The sequence below is a fragment of the Podarcis tiliguerta genome (genome assembly GCF_965153285.1).
Source record: "Podarcis tiliguerta genome assembly, chromosome: 7".
Taxonomy (NCBI): Eukaryota; Metazoa; Chordata; class Lepidosauria; order Squamata; family Lacertidae; genus Podarcis; species Podarcis tiliguerta.
The window spans coordinates 15,102,321-15,123,778 of NC_139540.1; the positions used below are offsets into that span (position 1 = coordinate 15,102,321).

A 21,458-nucleotide genomic window follows, 5' to 3' on the forward strand; every position below is an offset into this window, starting at 1 on the left:
GAATAGTAACAAAGGATTAATTGTGGAAATGTTTTGGGGGCTTGGCAGGATTGCGCACAAATGAAGTGCTCTTTTGAAACAACGGCTCTGCCTTCCCTTGCAAAGCAAGCAACAATCGCCGAGCCCTCGGCAAGTGCCAGAGGATTAATTTGTTCAACTGCCGCTTCCTCGTTTCCTGTCATTTTCGGCATGGAGGGTGAAAGTACCGGCAGTGGAGATGAGGAAGGAACTGAGCATTGGAATTTTAATTGCTTGACCGCAATATTATTGGGGGTTTTTTTTTGTAATTTGTCATGCACAAAGAGACTGTGGATTATTAATTAGTATGTGATGATTAGAGCCTTTGCCTGAAAGAGGTTGTGGGGCCAGCGATGTGAGTTTTCAGATGGCGATTTTAGCCTGCATGTGTCTGTAAGCGTCGGATCAGGTCAGAACCGAGAAACCGAGGAAGTGTTAGGAACCCAGATATGTAAGCTAATTGCCAAAGGGCACCTTAAACCCATGTTGCAGTCGCCGCAACAAGGCTGTCTAGGTGCCTTTTTTTGCAATGAAATTTATTTTTATTATTTGTTTCATTTCTATTCCACTTTTTATTCTAAAGGGGGAAAAAATCTCAAAGTGGTTTACAACTTATTAAAACATCAAATAAAACAATCCAGAATAAAACAAATTGAAGCTTCAAGAAAAAATATTTCAGGTCCTTCTCTAAGTGACCTTTTGCTTTTGCCATGTTTGTTTGCCAACTTAATTTATAGAGCTGCCCCATTGCAGAAGTGCTCCAGGAAGCCAGGGTAGTGTAGTGGTTAGAGTGTCGGACTAGAAGCTGGGAGATCAGGGTTCAAATCCCGCACTCACTCATGAAGCTCACTGGCCATAGCCTCTTAGCCTACTTCACAGGGTCGTTTTAGGGATTCACTGGGGAATGGGGGCGAACCGTAGACACCATGGAGAAAAAGGTGGAATACAAAGGCAGCAAATAACATCTTCTGCTTACTTGCTTAAGAAAGTAAGCCAGCCATATGGAGATGCCCAGAGATCTCCATGTAGCTGCAAGTGGAGCCACACAAGTCGCAAAATGCGCCTGGCTAATTTCCACACTGGAGAGCCAGTGTGGTGTAGTGGTTGAGAGCGGTAGTCTCGTAATCTGGGGAACCGGGTTCGAGTCTCCGCTCCTCCACATGCAACTGCTGGGTGACCTTGGGCCAGTCACACTTCTCTGAAGTCTATCAGCCCCACTCACCTCACAGAGTGTTTGTTGTGGGGGAGGAAGGGAAAGGAAATTGTTAGACGCTTTGAGACTCCTTCGGGTAGTGATAAAGCAGGATATCAAATCCAAACTACAGTGGTGCCCCGCAAGACGAATTCCTTGCAAGACGGAAAACCCGCTAGATGAAAGGGTTTTCCGTTTTGGAGGTGCTTCGCAAAACAAATTTGCTATGGGCTTGCTTCGCAAGACGAAAATGTCTTGCGAGTTCCTGCGAGGTTTTTTTCCTCCCCCCCCCCACTTTTCCCCAAGCCGCTAAGCCGCTTAACAGCTGATCCGCTAAGCCGCTTATCAGCTAAGCCGCTAAGCCGCTAATAGCACTAATCCGCAAAGCCGCTAATGGGCTTGCTTCGCAAGATGAAAAAAACCGCAAACCGAAGAGACTCGCGGAACGGATTCTTTTCGTCTTGCGAGGCACCACTGTACTCTTCTTCTTCTTCTTCTTCTTCTTCTTCTTCTTCTTCTAACACAGGTTAGGTCTAACCAACCAAGATGTTTCTGGAGTACACCTCTTGCACAACTCCATGCTAGCTGGGGGGATTTGTGGTCCAAAAAAACAACAACAACCCAATGGGGCACCAAGACTGGCAAAGGCTGTGCTAAATCGCAGCTTATTACAAATGATGACCCGATATCCACACAGAGACAAAACAGAGACTGAGGCAGAGTGGGTATTTCCTAATACAGTGGTACCTCTGGTTACGAACTTAATTCGTTCCAGAGGTCCGTTCTTAACCTGAAACCGTTCTTCACCTGAGGTACCACTTTAGCTAATGGGACCTCCCTCATCCTGAGGTAAAGTTCTTAACCCGAGGTACTATTTCCGGGTTAGCGGAGTCTGTAACATGAAGTGTTTGTAACCTGAGGTACCACTGTATGGTGGGCTGTCAAAACACTTGGTGTAAGAGACAAGAATGGTTCCTGCCTGCTTGATAAACTTTATTGAACTTCTTTGAAAGCCACAATACATCCTGTCCTGACAGGACAAGAGGCCAGCTAATACGAAACTGAAACATGGCCATTAATACCTGTCTGCATGTGGGATTTGTAATACAGAATTTGGCCTTTTAAAGTAGGAAGTGTAAGGAGGGAGGGCAATCGGGGCTTCTCATAACCAACCTCCCAGCCTTGCACCTTCAGATGGGCTGTAAAAATGCAAAGTTCATACGACAGATGTCATCATTATTTGCTACTCTTTCATGCTTTTGACCCATCTGGAATTTGGAGACACAAGACTCACTCTGGTGTATCATGCTTCCTGCGTAAGACCAGAACGTCCTTTTACCAGGTGTGCAATCATAGCTTCCAACACATCGAAGGCAAAAATGATCTTCTGGGACGCCATCTTCCTGTTTTTTTTCACGAGAGGACGGCCATTTTGGGCGCTGTGATCTCACACAATTTCACACCGTGATCCCCTCCCCTTGAAAAAAGCATCTTATCAGGCGCAGTGCCCAAAAACACGTGTTTTGGGGCACCGTGCAAGATCACTGCCCCCCCCAGCACTTTTTTGGGGTGAAATCGTAGCATGAAATCACATGAGATCACGGCGCCCAAAATGGCTGCCATCTTCTCATGAGAAAAAAAAAGGGATGCCCTTCTTTTTTCCAGGACACTTTCGGGCTATGGTGTAACATAAAGCATTTAAAGCCATAGGTAGATATAGAAGCTTCAAGTTCAGAGAGGCAGTTGGAGTACAATGAATAAAAATAGCTTTATAGAAAATCAGGTTGCTTGGACTTCAAATCATAAAAGAAACAGGAATGTATTTCTGAAAAATTCTGTGCCCTTCGGGAAGATGTTAGGATCATTCACCGCTGGCTACTGCCAGGTCTTCAGAGTCTGAAAAGGCTTGAAGGTATTTATAGGAATACTAGGAATATGTGCTGGAGCTGTCAGACAGTAAACGCAGATATGGCCCCTATTTTCTGGTTTTGTCCCAAAATAAGATATTTGGGATAGACATAATAAACAAAATTGAAATTATAACAGGTTATCAATTATTATTAGACACCTTGATTGTATTGTCCAGTTTTGTAAAGCACTCAGTGTTGTCTGAAGGCATCACAATGTGAGAGCATCTCTTAACTGCATCTCAAATGCTGATTACTGCAAATTGGAAGAAAATAAGAACTCCCAACAATTGATGACTGGATTGCGCACTTATGAGAAATTGTACATGTTTAAATTGACAAATATAGTAAGGATGAAGGAAAGAAGGCAGCAGAATAATATTTTAATAGAGAAATAGAGTAGTTTTGTGGTATATTGGAGCAACAGAACTCCAGAAAATGCACAACCCTACACACTATTGGAATTGTGGTAGCGCAATTCAATTGATTTTATGTTAAAACGTGGTTATTCACATTTGCACTCCTGAATTTTGCATTGTGGTTTTCCTGTCCAAAAAAGTATATAATCTAAGCGCACACAAAAATCAATATATTAGTGATTAGTAGCATACAAAAATGTATCACATTCAAGAGAATGGCTTGGATTTTTATTTTATTTTAAAAAAAAAGCCTATTATTGAGCAAAATGTCACCAAAAAAATCCATGCCAGTTTTCATGCAGACTTTGCTTTTTTAAAAATAAAATAAAATTGCAAATTGATGTTCAATTGGGACATGCTGCATTTAAGAATTGAGAAATGAGAAACAGAACCTGGGACTTGGCAGGGCAAAGTGGAAGGATGTTTTACTCTTGTTGACAATGTCCTGGGAACTGCATTCACATCTGAATGTTCCAGCCTGTTGTTTAGTTTTCAGTCTGAGTTGCTCTCTCTGGCTTTGGTCTCCAATCTCATCCCCTTTCCTCTCCTCTTCTGCATTTTAAAGAGCTTAGCTCAAGTTGCTCCACGAAGCATTAAGCTTTGCAAGGCCAGAGGTAGGTCTGCTTTGCAGTTGCATGGTGGCCGTTCTTAAGAACGGTCAAAGCACGTCCGGCTTGGATTGACTTGTAGGAAAAGCAATTCTTGCCTCTTTAAAACTGTTGCTAAGTCGACACAATGTTAAAACAATTAGCAAACTGAGTTTGGTGTGTGTATGTTTGTGCGTAATGTTAACTCTGGACGTGTATCTTCAATTCTGACCAAACTATGCTTCCTAGAGCAAAATATACACTGGAGGCTACAAACAAACAAACAGCCTCCTGTGTATATTTTGATCTAGGAGGCATAGTTCAAGTACAGTCATACCTTGGTTGTCGAACACCTTGGTACTCGTATGTTTTGGCTCCCGAACAATCAAAACCCAGAAGTGAGTGTTCCGGTTTTTGAACTTTTTTTGGAAGCTGAACGTCCGATTGGGCTTCCACAGCTTCCGATTGGCTGCAGGAGCTTCCTGCAGCCAATCAGAAGCCGCTCTTTGGTTTCTGAACGCTTTGGAAGTCGAATGGACTTCCGGAACAGATTCCGTTCAATCTCTGAGGTACGACAGTGTACAGTGGTACTTCGGGTTAAGTACTTAATTCGTTCCAGAGGTCCGTACTTAACCTGAAACTGTTCTTAACCTGAGGTGCCACTTTAGCTATTGGGGGCCTCCTGCTGCCGCTGCACCGCCGGAGCACGATTTCTGTTCTCATCCTGAAGCAAAGTTCTTAACCTGAGGCACTATTTCTGGGTTAGCAGAGTCTGTAACCTGAAGCGTATGTAACCCGAAGCGTATGTAACCCGAGGTACCACTGTATACACTTCCAGAGTTAATGCTAAATACATTATTTCTGGTAAATGAGCCACCATAGCTGCTAGAGAGGGATGTGACAATTTGTGTCTCTCGGGCTTTTTAGACTCTTCTGCCCATGTACTATCTGAAACGAAAGGGACACATGGGTTGCCAGATGTGAAATGTATTAGTTATTTTCAGCTCTCCTACTCCACTCTACGTCATTGTGCGCTCCTTGTCAAGTGTGCCTTAACGTTTGTCTTGACTGGGATGAATTTGACCCTGAATGTTGGGTGAGGAAGTATCTTGAGGGGCTAAACAGAGAAGGCTCATCCAGGCCAATGGAGGCAGCAGGTCACCACGAGTTACTCATGGTCTAGTGCTTCAGCAAAGGAGTGTTTGGCTCTCGGAGCATTTATTCACTTACTCACCTTTCATTCTCCTTCTTTGCTTCTTTGCTGCAGTGAAGTACATGAGGGAAGCCACCCCCTACGTCAAGAAAGGGTCTCCGGTTTCCGAAATCGGCTGGGAGACCCCCCCACCCGAATCTCCGCGGCTGGGGAACGCGTCCACCGACCCCCTGTCACAGCTGTCCCTCTCCATCCACAGAGACAAGAAGACGATCCCGCTCAAAATGTGCTATGTTACGCGGAACATGGCCGTGTCGGACCCAGAAAACAGGTAATGGGCGTTGCCGGGGAAGTTGGCGGGGCAGGGGGAAGATGTTTGACCTTTGGGGGGGGGGGAGAGATAATATGCACTTTTTAAAAAAATAGTAATATTTATTAAGGATTTTATAGTTACAGAAGAAAAAAAGAAAAAAGACAATAAACAGAAAATTAAAAAACAGTACACCAAAAAAGAAAAAAACAATACATCAACACAACAGTAAAAAGCAAAAACATTTAAAAACACACCCATTTTCCATATCTTTATCTTTCAATGACTTATTTCTTCGACCTCCTCCCACCTCCCATCCTCCCATTTTTGTATTCCAGTTAATAATTAAATCAGCAAATCCTTTCCATCTTCCACTGCTTTCTATCATTTAGTTGTCTTGAATTATTTTAACCTTATTTTACCATCAAAAATCTTAAAATTTATCTATGCTTAAGTCCTTATCATATTTCTACTAAAGTCATATAATTTCATTCCACCATTTCCCAACATTCCTTAATTATGCTATATTACGCTAAATAAAAATTTAAAAATTTTCCCAATCTTTTTCCACCGTCTCTTCTCCCTGGTTTCGGATTTTGTCAGTCTTTTCTATCAGTTCCATATAGTCCATCAACCTGGTGCTCTTCTATCCGAGGCTCTTAACTCATCTCCCTGTCCTGTCTGCAGATTTCTTTTAATGCCAAAGATTAAGTCCCAAAGGGTTTCCATCTTAGCAGCTCCTTGATTCCATCTCAACACGTTGGCCCATACTCCATATTCGAAGCTGTAATCCAAAAGATGTTCCAGGACATACTCCAAAGGCCCCTTGAGACTACAGGGCTCCGCATCTCCAATCTCTCCCTTAGTGCCTCCATACAAAAATCTGCCCATTTTCCCTTCCTCAGTCCAAACGGGGCACCGTCTGGGAGAGATAATATGCACTTACACAAAAGCGACAGATCAAAAGAAGCACCAACCTCTTCAACCGGGGGCTGAGCCACACTTCTCTTTGTTCCGTGATTTATTCCATTTGTCTTTTGATTTCTAGTCACAGGTCCGAGAGGATTTCGTTCCGTCCCGCTGCTTTCTTTGGGAAAGCCGGCAATGTACTGCTGAATCAGAACGAAGGTCAAGAAACCCAATTGACAGTTGTTCTGATTCATTGGTAAGCAGTGGGTTTTCCGGGGGGAAATCCATGGAACAAAACAAGAACCTCTTGGACCCACGACTAGAATTCATGGGATAAACAGAAGTGTGGATGGTCCCTATATAAAATGATGATGATAATACATATACACTTACAAATCATTACACCTTCATTATTATTATTAAATACTACTACTACTACTACTAATAATAATAATAATATCATCGGTGTATATATCCAGAATTCATAGAAACTCAGGTACATCCAAATCAACCTTATGGAATGTATACCGTATTTTTCGCCCTATAGGACGCACTTTTTCCCCTCCAAAAATGAAGGGGAAATCTGGGTGCGTCCTATGGGGTGAATGCAGGCTTTCGCTGAAGCTTGGAGAGCGACAGGGGTCAGTGCGCACGGACTCCTCTCGCTCTCCAGGCTTCAGGAAGACATCCGCAGCCTAGGCAGCCCTGCGGGAGGTCCCGCAGGGATGTCTAGGCTGCAGTTAGCAGCCTGCTTCCCGGAGCGTCGGGCGCCCTGAAAGCAGAGCAAACAAAAATGCACGCCCTTTTTTTTCTGAACCAGCAGAGATCCTCTTATGCAACCACGTTTGTTTCACTCTGAACGCATAAGAGGATCTCTGCTGGTTCAGGGAAAAAAAGTCCACGTAGAGCAGCCTTCAGCTCTCACAGTGATCATGAGAAACCCACAGAAAACACGAGCATATCTGGTACATTTACAGGGAATATAGTTTACCCAGCCCTGCCTTATCCCCAGAAGCACCACACCCAAAGTAATACAGTGGTACCTCGGGTTAAGAACTTAATTCATTCTGGAGGTCCGTTCTTAACCTGAAACTGTTCTTAACCTGAGGTACTACTTTAGCTAATGGGGCCTTTCGCTGCCGCCACACCACCGCTGCACAATTTCTATTCTCATCCTGAAGCAAAGTTCTTAACCCGAGGTACTGTTTCTGGTTAGCGGAGTCTGTAACCTGAAGCATCTGTAACCTGAGGTACCACTGTAATGGTACCCGCGATGCTCCTATAAATCACCTGACTGGGTCATACATGAGGCTTCTCCAGGCCAGCTGATTTGCTGTTGAAATTGCTTGACGCCGCTGTAGATCGTAGGCCAGCTGATTGCTTAGGGTTGCCGTGGGTCAGCTACCTACATTACCGCATTACGAGAGAATTCTGGAAAGAAAGAAGGTTACGTTTTAGGCAAATTCCTGTTCTGCGCAGTGAAACTAGCCGTTTGTGCAGTGCAATGCGCTTCTGGCAATGAAACCTGCACTCAGCAAACTGGCTGAGCCGGGAAGATGCCACGGCATGATTGCGAACATTCCAACTGCACGTGGAAGTATGCTGCCAACGTTAATTTTGGGAGGAGAGGATTGCTCTGTGTTGTATGGAAGTGGTGGTGGGGGATGAGACAGGAGGAGGTGGTTAAAGGAATTAGCGGATGGGGAGAAAGAATGTGATGGGGTAAAAAGCAAGGATCTGAAGCAGGTGTAGGCAACCTAAGGCCCACGGGCCACAAGCAGCCCACGGGGGTTGTTTAACCGGCCCCCAACCCGCCCCTGAACCGAGCCACCTGCTCAGTGAGTCCCCGCACGTTGCGCTAAACCGGTGCGGCGCTGCGCGGGAACTTGCTTCTGCAGTGCTAGTAATTGCATCTTCTCAGATGCTGGAAATTGCGGCCGTGGTACGCGATCCGGCCCACGGAGGGATCTCCGCTGGAGTGAACTGGCCCAGGTGAGGTAAACCTTGCCGACCCCTGATCTGAAACAACAATGGGTGGTGGAGAAATGGAAGATGGATCAGGAGCTAAAGCTGAAGGTGGTTTGCAAGAGAATCTCTCATCTAGAGCTTTGAGACAGGAATAGGATACCTCTAGAAAGGAAACGGGCAAGGGGAGAAGGCCCTAGGGCAGGCATAGGCAAACTCGGCCCTCCAGATGTTTTGGGACTACAACTCCCATCATCCCTGACCACTGGTCCTGCTAGCTAGAGATGATGGGAGTTGTAGTCCCAAAACATCTGGATGGCCTGCCCTAGGGTTACAAGATGTAGAGTCTTGATAAGGCGGAGGGCCTAAAATCCTCATATTATTTTGAATCGCCTTGGCTTGGGAACCTTCTGCTCACAGGGGAAGTGAGAAAGGCAGAACAGCACACGGGACTTTCATGGTCCTTTGCTTCCTGGCGCTAAAAATAGGGCGAGCTTGCTGGTCCCTGTTTTAAACATATGTGGAACCAGCTGCACCCCAGCGCACGGCAGCTCAACGCCATTGTCTCTCTCGCAGTTGCTAACAAAAAAGAAATAAAAGAAACCAATGAAGTCAGGAGAAAGAGAATATTCAACACCCCCCCCCCCCATTTCACATCAATGAGCTTTTTGTTCCTACCCAGTACAGAGGCTTTTAAAGAAATTGGCTGCAAGTTCTTTGGCTTTCAACACTTCTCCGTCTAAAGGGGGCTTGAAAGCTGAAGTTTTTCAAGTTTAGGGAGAGGGCTAGGAGCATGGAAAGCAGTCGTTCTTGTGACTTCGACAGCGGAACAGCTGGATCACTCAAATCCTTCCAGAAATCCTTGGCTCGGCTGCGGCCACGTCCACACCCTCAATTTAAAACACTGTGATACCACTTTAAACAGCTATCTCCCCTCACCCCCAAAAACCATAATTTGCGGGAAGAAATGGAGGCAGTGAGAGATTTTACTTTCTTGGGCTCCATGATCATTGCAGATGGTGACAGCAGCCACGAAATTAAAAGACGCCTGCTTCTTGGGAGAAAAGCAATGACAAACCTAGACAGCATCTTAAAAAGCAGAGACATCAACTTGCCGACAAAGGTCCGTATAGTTAAAGCTATGGTTTTCCCAGTAGTGATGTATGGAAGTGAGAGCTGGACCATAAAGAAGGCTGATCGCCGAAGAATTGATGCTTTTGAATTATGGTGCTGGCGGAGACTCTTGAGAGTCCCATGGACTGCAAGAAGATCAAACCTATCCATTCTGAAGGAAATCAGCCCTGAGCGCTCACTGGAAGGACAGATCCTAAAGCTGAGGCTCCAATACTTTGGCCACCTCATGAGAAGAGAAGACTCCCTGGAAAAGACCCTGATGCTGGGAAAGATTGAAGGCACAAGGAGAAGGGGACGACAGAGGATGAGATGGTTGGACAGTGTTCTTGAAGCTACAAACATGAGTCTGACCAAACTGCGGGGGGCAGTGGAAGACAGGAGTGCCTGGCGTGCTCTGGTCCATGGGGTCACGAAGAGTTGGATAATGATTAAACAACAACAAAAAGGATGCTGAGCATTGTCAATAGCCCCTTACTCCCCTCACAGAGCTACAGTTCCCAGAGTGGTTTAATAATCAGCCTCTCTTCTGAGAATTGTCCTTACCGGGTCCTTTGCTCCATCCACTGCGGTGGCAAGAACCTCAGAGACTAATTGGATTACAATAAGTTGAGGATGGTGCCCTCTTCCTCCAATCCATCATTGATGCTATTGCCATGAATGGAGCCAGGCCTGGGCTCTTGGGGCTTCAAAACGGACCATAACTTTCAGACCCTGGGGAAAGAGATCTTCAATCTCGCTCAGGCGTGAGACAATGCTCTGTTTTAAATAAGAGCTCACACCGTCATGAATAACCTTTCCTGCAGGAAACAAGTATTGAGTCTCCCACGCATTAAAAGAGGGTTTATCAGTTCTTGTGGCATTCATTTCCTGTGGAAACTCTGAGCTCTCAGTTGACATCAGACGCCGTGCGAAACCTTGCTATGTCCTGTATTCCCCCAAATGAGGGGAGAAGGTCCTGCAAAAACACTTTAAGAGACCCCCGTAGCTTCTGTAGCTCCTCCAGCCCAAATCAAAACATAACTGCAGCTAATGCGATGTCAACGAGTCTAGTTAAAATATCGGCAACTCCATTCTTGGTGGAGATTGATGGATGAAATCATTTTCTGTTCCAAGGCTTCAGCCAGAGCCGCATTTGGGTTAGGTCCAGAGCGGTTCTCAACCTGTGGGTCCCCAGATGTTGTTGGACAACAACTCCCATCATCCCTGAGCTCTGGCCTTGCTAGCTAGGGGTGATGGGAGTTGTAGTTCAACAACATCTGGGGACCCACAGGTTGAGAAAGGCTGGGTTAGGATCTCTCCCTAATCCATTACTTCTCTGCTTCCTCTCTTTTCTTGGGGGGCATGAGGAATCATCGCAGCAAGACCCCGTCTGCACTCTGATACCACTTTAAGCAAGGTCTCCTTGCTTCCCCCAAAGAATCCTGGGAATTGTAGTTTGCTAAAGGTCCTGAGAGTTGTTAGGAGACCTCTGTTTCTGTCAAAGAACTATAATTCCCAAAGTTCCCTGGGGGGAGAGGGATTGATGGTTAAGCCATTCTGGGAATTGTAGTTCTGTGAGGGGAATTGGATTGGGGGAGGGTTATCTCCTGGCAGCTCTCAGAACAAAGTACAGTTCCCAGGAGACTTTGGGGGAAGCCATAAAAGTGGTATGATACTGCTTTAAATATGAAGTGTAGATAGGGCCTAAAATATAGGATGTTGAATTGCATAGCATTTTATCACCACACAAACACACATACAGTCCAGACAGTTCCTGTAAGACAAAACTTGGCATCCTGTGGCCTTTTGTGGGGAGAGTCTCCCTGCAGCCCCCCCCCAATCCAGCAGAGGTCTTCTTATGGAGAGCCAGTGTGGTGTAGTGGTTAAGAGCGGTAGACTCGTAATCTGGTGAACCGGGTTCGCTTCCCCGCTCCTCCACATGCAGCTGCTGGGTGACCTTGGGCTAGTCACATTTCTCTGAAGTCTCTCAGCCCTACTCACCTCACAGAGTGTTTGTTGTGGGGGAGGAAGGGAAAGGAGAATGTTAGCCGCTTTGAGACTCCTTTGGGTAGTGATAAAGCGGGATATCAAATCCAAACTCTTCTTCTTCTCTTTTATGTTCATAATGAACTTGTCCAATTTCAGGCCTCGGTCCTTACAGGGTTGTTGTTTTTTAAGACCCTATACATGCCTTCCCTTGCAGAATGTGGCTTGTTTCCTCTATTCAGTTATCAGGTAGTACCTTTTTGGACATTTTGCCTTAGGGAAAGGAAGGTAGAATAATAGGAAAGATATTCAAGTTTCTGCTTCAGATGTTCTGCTCAGGGAGCGTATAGAAGAGGAACCCACCCTGGGAAATCTCAAATATTGGAATCAAAACAAATGGTTTGTACAAGCGATGCAAATCTGCTGCTTAATCTGCATAATGTTCCTGGCACGGAGTTTGGGTTTTCGTCTTGCGTCCATGTCCCTGAGCATACCTCGCTGCTCCGATGAGAAGTGCTCTGCTATTTTAGAACGCAGCCCATGACATGTTCATGCTCTCTAGCAAAGTAACTTGGCCATCCATGCCCATAAAAGCAAAATCAGCCGGCTGACAGAGCCTATACACTTCAGCTATGTGCATAATAATACGTCTGGAAATCGTCTTTGATACAACTTTGAAGTACAGCTTGCATCCATATACGGAAGTAAGGAAGCTTTCAAAAACCTGAAGTCGACCGTGGTGCAGCCATGGTATGAAATGACGTTTTAAAACCTAAATAGTGTGTGTGTGTTTGTGTGTTGGAGCAATCCTGTGTGCAAGGAGCTGGTCCAAAGCAAGAAGGTGTAAATTAAGCCAGTGAAAAGTTAACCCTGGATCGAAAACCCATTCTGCAGGGGGGCTGTTGCTGTTGCTTTGCATTGACAAGAGGGAAAACAAGCATTGACCAAGCATTGACAAAGTGTCCTTTGTCAAGTTGCCAGATGAAGCTGAATTGGTTTAGGATTCAGCCTAAGCTTCCCCCCTCTCTGATCCTGCACCCCCTTTTTTTTGGTGCTTACATTGACTGAGCTGGAATGAGCAAGTTATGTTGGTTTCTCTTTAGCTGAGTCAGGCTTGGGGTCTTGAGATTTCTGAGCTTGGCAGAGCAAGAATCAGCTGGCGCAGCCGGACATCCGCTGCATCCTCAGCTGGTCATCCCAGCAGATTTTGCCATGGGATCGCCCCCTTTATGCGTGCGAGTGTTGGGGTGAGGATGTGGGAGCTGCAGTGAGCGTGGCTGGAGATGGGCTTCCTTAAAGGGATGCCTGGATGGTGAAGTCCAGTCAAAGGCGACTATGGGGTTGCGGCGCTCATCTCGCTTTCAGGCCGAAGGGAACCAGCATTTGTCCACAGCTTTCCAGGTCATGTGGCCAGCATGACTAAACTGCTTCTGGAGCAACGGGGCACCGTGGCGGAAACCAGAGTGCACGGAAACACTGTTTACCTTCTGACCGCAGGGGTACCTATTTATCTACTTGTGCTGTTGTGCTTTCGAACTGCTAGGTTGGCAGGAGCTGGGACAGAGCAACGGGAGCTCAACCTGTTGTGAGGATTTGAACTGCCAACCTTCCAATCAGCAAATCCAAGAGGCTCAGTGGTTTAGACCACAGCGCCATACAAGGCACTCGCACAGACCAGAGTTAGGTGTTTGTTTGATGCCGCCAGGAGAACAGAAACTAAATGCACCATGCTATAACAATGGGCATTTTAAAAAAAGAAACCAATAACAGAAAGCTGGAATGGTTCTGCTATGGACAAGGGAGGCTACGATTGTAATTTGCAGTTGCATATGTTAAATCCTGTTTGCCATTATGTTGCCTGTTCAACAACAACAATTTAAATTTGCATACTGCCCTATGCCTGCAGGTCTCAGGGCAGTACAACCACATAAAATTGCAATCTATAAACACAAAATACATAATGAAAATAAAAACAAGAAAAACCCAGTAATCCCCTGTCCCCCCCAACACATTTTTAAAAGGGTGCTGGATGTCAATCAGCCAAAGGCCTGGTTTAATAATAATAATAATAATAACAATAATGTATTATTTATACCCTGCCCATCTGGCTGAGTTTCCCCAGCCACTCTGGGCGGCTTCCAACTGAATATTAAAGACAATACAGCATCAGACATTAAAAACTTCCCTAAACAGGGCCGCCTTCAGTTGTCTTTTAAAAGTAAAATAGTTGTTTGTTGCCTGGCGCCTTAAGGTGTATCATGAATGTGCCAGCCAAATCTCGCTGGGGAGAGCAACAAGGCCCAGTTAGGCTCTTCACTTGATTATGGGAGGGTTAAATGCATGTCGGAGACAGGAAGTATTTTGGAAGTGAAAGGAGGAATGCTGGGAAATGACCACTGGCAACTCGGACTCTTTGTTTTTGTGAAGTTAGCCAAGCAGCCCCTGGGAAAACGTGATACCATTCCTGTGCGTGGCCGAGTGTGTATCATGGCAGCCACCTTGCGCTTAAACGTGCCATTCCTTTGGGCTGGTGTGGGTTTTATCGAAAGCCATTCCGCACGCTGTGTTTGCATAACTGCGGTGGCGTGTGAGGATAAACACAGCTGTGGCACTGCCTGAAATATTTCTAGGCCAGGGAGAGTGGAAAAGGGAACTTTTATCGCCAAATAGCAGATAAACATAATGTTGCCTTTCAGAAGGCAGGTTGCCAAAGAGCGTAACACGTTTTAAGCCATTTTCAAATCGGAACTGTCCCGTCCGTTTGGCAAACCCTCTCTGCTTGCAAAACGTTTGCGCGACACCTCGGCGTCTGTGCCTAGCATATTGATGTATTTATGCAGACAGGATGGGTAGGGAGATCTTCTGCATGTGGAAGGGCCACAGCTCACTGGGAGAACCTCTGGTTTGCGTGCAGAAGGTCCTGCGTTCAATCCCAGGCACCTGGAAACGCTGCCTGAAGTCCTGAACACCTGCTACTAGTCAATAGTGGTGTTTGTTATTGATGCATGGATACCTCAGTTGGTTAAAGCATGGTGCTGGCAATACCAGGGTTGCAGGTTCGATCCCCGTGTGGGACAGCTGCATATTCCTGCATTGCAGGGGTTTGGATGAGATAATCCTCAGGGTCCCTTCCAACTCTACAAAGCCACTTCCGCGATAAACAAGGAGATGGGGTTGCGGGTGGCACCCCCCTTCCCCACATTCACGGGGGCTGGCTCCAGCCCCCGCGATACCTAAGGGAATCCCCGCCTGTGTCAGCCAATCGGCTGGCTCCAGGGGCGGGGCCTCGGCTATTTAAACCTGCTGCAGCCGAGGCTCCTCCTCTTTTCCTCTGCTGCTGCAGCTGACCCGGTTTTCCTGCCCATCCCACCCTGTTAGGAACTACAGTTGGTTGCCATCAAGGGGCCTGGTAGGAATTTTCCCAAATGGCAGATTGGCTCCAGCCATTTGGTTTTTGCCTACCTCATAGCAAACCGTCACAACTCTTCGGTATTGGCGGTTAGGCATTGGTAGGGGTACTGTCCTATTGTTATGCAAATGAAGGGGGAAGGAGCGCCATCACCTTCCCCCAAGCAAGGGTAGTCCGGTAAAGGATTCCGGGGGGCGTGGCCTTGTCCCAAGCCTAAGGAGGTGTGGGCCCACGGCACGCCCCCACGCCGTGACGTCCGGGGGAGGTCCTAGTTGACGTGCCTCAGCAGGACTCCTCCCTCTGGTGATTAACCCTTCCGGCCTCTAGCCGGTTAGTAGTTAGGACCAATGCCTAAGCCAATGCCACTCAATTACTGTAATCAATAAAGTTGTGGCCTAATTTGACCCATTAACCTGAATTCTTGTGTCCTGTGTCTTTATTTCATCGGGGGGAGGCGGGAACTCTCCACGCAATTCTGTGATTCTATGGTTCCTCTCACTTGTCAAAAGTTCAGCTGTGAATGCCTTGTGGGCAGTGACCTCCTCTGTTTGCACATGTCATTCTGTAAAGCATCATGTACATTAAATCTAGTCTATTCTTTGCTATTTGTTTTTTTTAATTTTTTTTATTAACAATTGCAACATAACAAATCATCAATACAAATCATCTTCATTATTTCCTCCCCTTTTCCCCCTCCCACCTCCCCAACAAACCCTCCCTCCCTCCCCCCCAAGCCTTCCCTCAGCTCCTTCTTTGGAGGTCTTTAAGCAGAGGCTTGACAGCCATATGTCAGGAGTGCTCTGATGGTGTTTCCTGCTTGGCAGGGGGTTGGACTTGACAGCCCTTGTGGTCTCTTCCAACTATATGATTCTATGATTCCTCTCTCTGATTTCTCAACTCATATTGTTCTCTGCATATTGTAAAATTGTATACATCCTTATATTATCTATCCACTATATTAACCCAATAAATTTGTGTATCTTATTCAAAACCTGCCAAGAAGTCCAGTTCATTTTATTGTCTTTAGCATATTCTTTGCTGTTTGGAGGCACTCCCCAATAACAACAATTTCCTCAAGTGCTCAGGGTGCTTCTTGCACATTGAGGAGAGTTCCCATGTTTTCCTCTTCCGTGACGGAGCTGCAGCGATTGCTGGCCTGATGGGCTCTCTGCTCTTGAGCACAAGGCTTGGAAGCGGAAAACTTTCATTTCTACTTTTGAACAAAGCACATCCAGTTCTGTTCAAGTTCTAGTTAATTCAAGCCAACCACAACCAGCCTGTGATAATTCGTGGCTTGTTTGTTTCCTCTTCACTTCGCTAACTAGAATTTAAACTTCGCGACCCACACCCTGCGGTATTTTCATTTTCATTTCTTTTTGCTTTTTAATTTGTATACAGCCTACCTATATACACAAGGCGGTTTGCAGCAACAAAATATGCAATAAAGAACGCACACCTTCTAATAATCCGATGCAGTACGAAAAATCATAATAAAACATAACTTTAAAGTGGAACGACTTGTAAAGTAATATTCAATAATCTATTAGAATATAATAGTGCAATTCGCACAAAACATGACCTGCAGTGAGATAGATACTCAGATGGATATTTAATACTTGTATTCTAACAAGGTTCATAGGACTGGGCTGCTTTGCAATAGCCACCCTATATATTATGAGACTAAACCTCCAGCTGTTATCCTGATTCTGCTATTTTCCCTCCTGCAGGCTCGTAGAAGTTCATTCGCCAGATGCCAGGCACACCCTGGTTCTAAGGAGTAAGGATTCCGCCACAGCGCAGGCCTGGTTCCACTCCATCCACTCCTGCGTCAGCGATCTCATTCCTAAGGCCATCTCGGAGGTCAAAGATCAGCTGGGCAAAGCAGGAATTGCTGGATCTCGAGAGATCAGGCACCTCGGCTGGCTCGCAGAAAAGGTAACAAATTCCTCATTTTGTCCACAGGCCTTCCCTTCGGGGCTTGCCGCTCAGATGTTCAGCGGTTCGAATCCCCGCAACAGGGGGATCTCCCGTTGCTCAGTCCTAGCTCCTGCCAACCTAGCAGTTTGAAAGCACAACAGTTCAAGTAGATAAATAGGTACCCCTGTGGCGGGAAGGTACACGGCGTTTCTGTGCGCTCTGGCTTCCGTCACAGTGTCCCATTACACCAGAAGTCGTTCAGTCATGCTGGCCACATGACCCAGAAAGCTGTCTGTGGACAAACGCTGCACCTTTGACTGGATTTAACCGTCCAGGGGTCCTTTACTTTTTACCTTCTGAGCATCCTGAGGGAGCAGTGAGAAGGGCGCTCCAGGAGGCGGAGGCAGGGAAGAGCCCCCAGCTCAGCTTCCCCAGCTGGAGTAGGCTCAGGATAGGTGAGGGTCACTGGCCTGGTCAAGCCCAGATGTGGCAATCAGCATGCAAGGTATAAAAGGGAAGCAGAACGGAGGTGCCGTGTCTGCTCAGCTGCCCATGTTGATGGACCACGGCTTGGTTGTTCCAGGAGCTCTCCGACATGGTACCTTTTGGGGCTGTGTACACCAGTGGGAACTTTCTGCCAGGTATGCTGGGGGTTCGGGACAACAAATTTGTCAAATCCTCATTTTGAAGCAGCCCAAGTGGGGTGGCCATCACTGCCACCTTTGGGATCAAGTTCCATTGAGGTACTTTGCTGAATCTTCCAAACTTCGGCTTCGTTGCAAGCTCTAGTGATACAGGAGAGGAAGAAGAGCATTTCTGTTCCCACTCTTTCCATGCCATGTATAATTTTATAAGGTTCCCCCATGTCACCCCTGGCTTGCCTAAAATCCCAGACGCTGCAGCTGTTCCTCACAGGGGTCTTGCTCTACTGCCTTGATCATTTTGATCGCTGCACAATTGACCCTGACCTTTGCTCCCATAGTTCTTCCAGATGTTTCTGAAGCATTGTGGGATTTCATCTAGGGCCTCCTATGGATATGTTTAAATTACCCCCACATCTGAACATCTTTTTCTAAGGGTTGGGGACTCTTTGTTCATGATAGGTGTTTTTCCAGCTCCCTGCATCATGGTTTTCTCCTCCTCCTATGGACTCCTAGAAGCAAAACGCCGAACTCCTCATAGCCCAAGCTGGTTACTTCCAGCTGCTGCTTTGAACTTCAACTCACATCAGCGCCAGCCTAGCTGTGTTGGCTGAGGCTGATGGGACTTGTAGTCCAAAACAGCCGGTTGGGGCAAAGGCCGCTTTATTGGAGAGAATGGGGCTCCACTAGAGTAACGTTTTGCAAATCCCAGTTGGCGTTTGGGTGTCCGTCTATGAAATGCAATGTGCTGTTGCTGCATTAATGCTCATGACTGCAGGCATTCTATTCTACCGTGATCAACCACTCGGTTGGAGGTGGAGGCAGTATATTTAGCAACGATGGGCACTTCAAGGTACCTCAGCTGTTCTCCCTGCCCTGGGTCCACGGACTCAGCATTCTTGATTAAGACAGAAGCTTAGCAAGAGAAAGTTGGTCCCAGTGGATATTAAGCTCTTTGCCCATTTAGGGCTTTAAGAGGCATGGATCTTGGACAGTACCCAGAACTGAAAGCCGATGCCAACGTGTGATGCTTTCATAAGACTTGGTAGTGCTTGGGGCTGGGGTGCCCTTTGTGTGGTATGCATCTCGTGTTTGTCGTTCCAACTTGAAACAACCTGCGCCCTTCGCTTTTTCCTTGGAGGTCACTGCTTCTGATCTTGTGATGAAGTGCCAGGAGTTACTTACCACAAATAAACTGGGGTGTTGGTTTCGTTTGTTATCCTTGCAAGTGCTCCCTGGGACCCCTGAAACACACCGGATGGCCCTTTGATTCTTTGCAAGGCTGTGATTTTATGGTTAAAACACCCCCAAAACACAGGATTCTAGCTCTTGGGACTTCAGAGAAGAACCTGACAAATTTAGGCAGCTTTTGCTGTAAAGAGCAATCCAGCCATGCAGGATTGCTACGGTTTGTTCATTTAAAACCCACATTTAGTCCTTTCCCACAGAGTCTTTGGTTCAGTGTGACTTCCACTGGTAACTATAATATGGGGTGCTTCCAATTGTTCAAAAAGCAGGTTGTGTATAGCAAACTGGGACAATTTTCAAGATGTCTCTGTTTTCCAAGATTTCTGATGAGTTCCATGTTCATTGCTAAAATTGGGCTCTACACATGCATGATTCCCCATGTAGTTGCATGTGCCCCGAAGAACAGGGACCAATCACTACCCAAATGGTAATTGGATCACAGTTTCATTTGCAGTTTTTGCTAAAAAAGAAAGAAAGGGATAAATGTTTCACGCGCAACGCTTCAGTTGGCAGTGGTCCTTTCTGGTCGCTGGTCTTAGCCAGCAGTAATTCACGTCACACTGCAAATGTCAGCTAGTGGAAAAGAAGGCCCATCATCTTGTTTACAAAGATGCTTTGAAGCATTGCAGCTTAGACCTTGCTTTAAGTCCCTTCCTCTCCAGGAGGGGGACTTAAAGCAATTATTTCCCCCTCAAATAATCGGAGACTGTATCACCAATCTTCCCTCCATCCTCTTCATGCCTCTTCTGGTTCTGGCAGACGAGGGAGGGAAAGGAGCTTAGTTGTAGCAGGAGAGGAAGAAGAAGAAGAGTTTGGATTTGATATCCCGCCTTTCACTCCCTTTAAGGAGTCTCAAAGCGGCTAACATTCTCCTTTCCCTTCCTCCCCCACAACAAACACTCTGTGAGGTGAGTGGGGCTGAGAGACTTCAAAGAAGTGTGACTGGCCCAAGGTCACCCAGCAGCTGCATGTGGAGGAGCGGAGAAGCGAACCCGGTTCCCCAGATTACGAGACTACCGCTCTTAACCACTACACCACACTGGCTCTCAGGAAGACATCTGTATTTCTTCACCAGCCTGACCCACCTCTGCCTCTTGACCTCCTTTCTCTCCTGCTTCACCTTCTTCATCTGGACTTCCCTCTGCCACAGACTCTCTCTGCTCACTAAGCCCTGCTACCTCTTCTGCTTCCTACGCCTCCTCCTCCCAGGCTTCTCCCTCTTCGTTGTCCCACCAGCAGTCCCCAGGCTCAGAGCCTTCTTCCCCTGGCGGTTCCACAGCTGGTTCCTCCCACCATTCATCTGCACCCAGCCAATCCATGACAATAAGGGTTTTTGGAACCCTTAACAACATATAACCTGCAGGAGCATAGGAAGTTTCCTTACACTGAGTCAGACCACTGGTCTATCCAGCTCAATGTTGCTTACACCGGTCCTGAAAGATCTTCATTGTTTCCCAGTACATTTCTGAGCACAATTCAAAGTGTTGGTGCTGACCTTTAAAGCCCTAAATGGCCTTGGCCCAGTATACCTGAAGGAGTGTCTCCACCGCCATTGTTCTGCCCGGACACTGAGGTCCATCCTCCCTGCGAGAAGCCAAGTTACAGGGAACCAGGCAGAGGGCCTTCTTGGTAGTGGCACCTGCCCTGTGGAACACTCTCCCACCAGATGTTAAGGAAATAAACAACTACCATACTTTTAGAAGACATCTGAAGGCAGCCCTGTTTAGGGAAGCTTTTAATGTTTAATAGGTTATTGTATTTTAGTGTTTTGTTGGAAGCCACCCATCGTTCTGCCTGGACACTAAGGGCCTTCTGGCAGTTCCCTCACTGTGAGAAGCTAAGTTACAAGGAACCAGGCAGAGGGCCTTCTTGGTAGTGGCGCCCGCCCTGTGGAACGCCCCCCTCCATCATATGTCAAAGAGATAAACAACTATTTTACTTTTAAAAGACAACTGAAGGCAGCCCTGTTTAGGAAAGTTTTTAATGTCTGATGCTGTATTGTTTTTAATATTTGGTTGGAAGCCGCCCAGAGTGGCTGGGGAAACCCAGCCAGATAGGAGGGGTATGAATAATAAATAAATAAATAAATAAATAATAATTAGTATTATTATACTGGTAGCAATTTTCAGCAGCAGTCTCTCCCAGCCCTACCCAAATATGTTGGGGATTGAATTTGGGTCCTGCTGCACACCGAGAAGATGCTCTTACCACAGACCTACTGTCCCTCCCCTAAATGGATTAAGTGTCCTGCCTGAGACCCATAAGAGCTGCAGCCATTGGGTTAGGTGGACAAAGCATCTGTTGTGGTGTAAGGCTTATTGCAGCATAAAATATTCTCAAGCAGAGGTAAGAAGAAAGGAACCGGCCGCACCAGAGCTTCCTTTTTCTCCCTTCCCTGTCTCTCTTCTCAATTTTTAATGAGGCTCTGTATTAGTTGTCATTCCACCCTTCCCCCAGTGATTAGTTCGAAAAGCAAAAGCTTGCAACATGTATCGGAAAGAACATTCTGCAAAGGTGCTGACCTTTCCTTTTGCAATAAACTCTCATTTGAGAACGAGTCCCAGGACTAAGCATGTGGTTGGATCAATCATGTTAGTTGGGGGGAGGGGGGGTTGGCTTGGACAGTAATGCGCAGCTAATGAGTTGTACGCTGTGGACATTAACCTCAGACCTCAGGTGATTTA

At 46.4% G+C, this 21,458-nt stretch overlaps 1 protein-coding gene across 1 annotated transcript in view; it reads left to right on the forward strand.

The window, feature by feature from the left end:
• The window catches only part of SNTB1 (syntrophin beta 1), a 110,267-nt gene that overhangs the window by 61,386 nt on the left and 27,423 nt on the right, over nucleotides 1-21,458 (forward strand). The window contains exons 2-3 of the mRNA XM_083450586.1: nucleotides 5,391-5,607; nucleotides 16,696-16,903. Coding sequence (XP_083306712.1) covers nucleotides 5,391-5,607; nucleotides 16,696-16,903 — 425 coding nt within the window. The remainder of the gene's footprint in view (nucleotides 1-5,390; nucleotides 5,608-16,695; nucleotides 16,904-21,458) is intronic.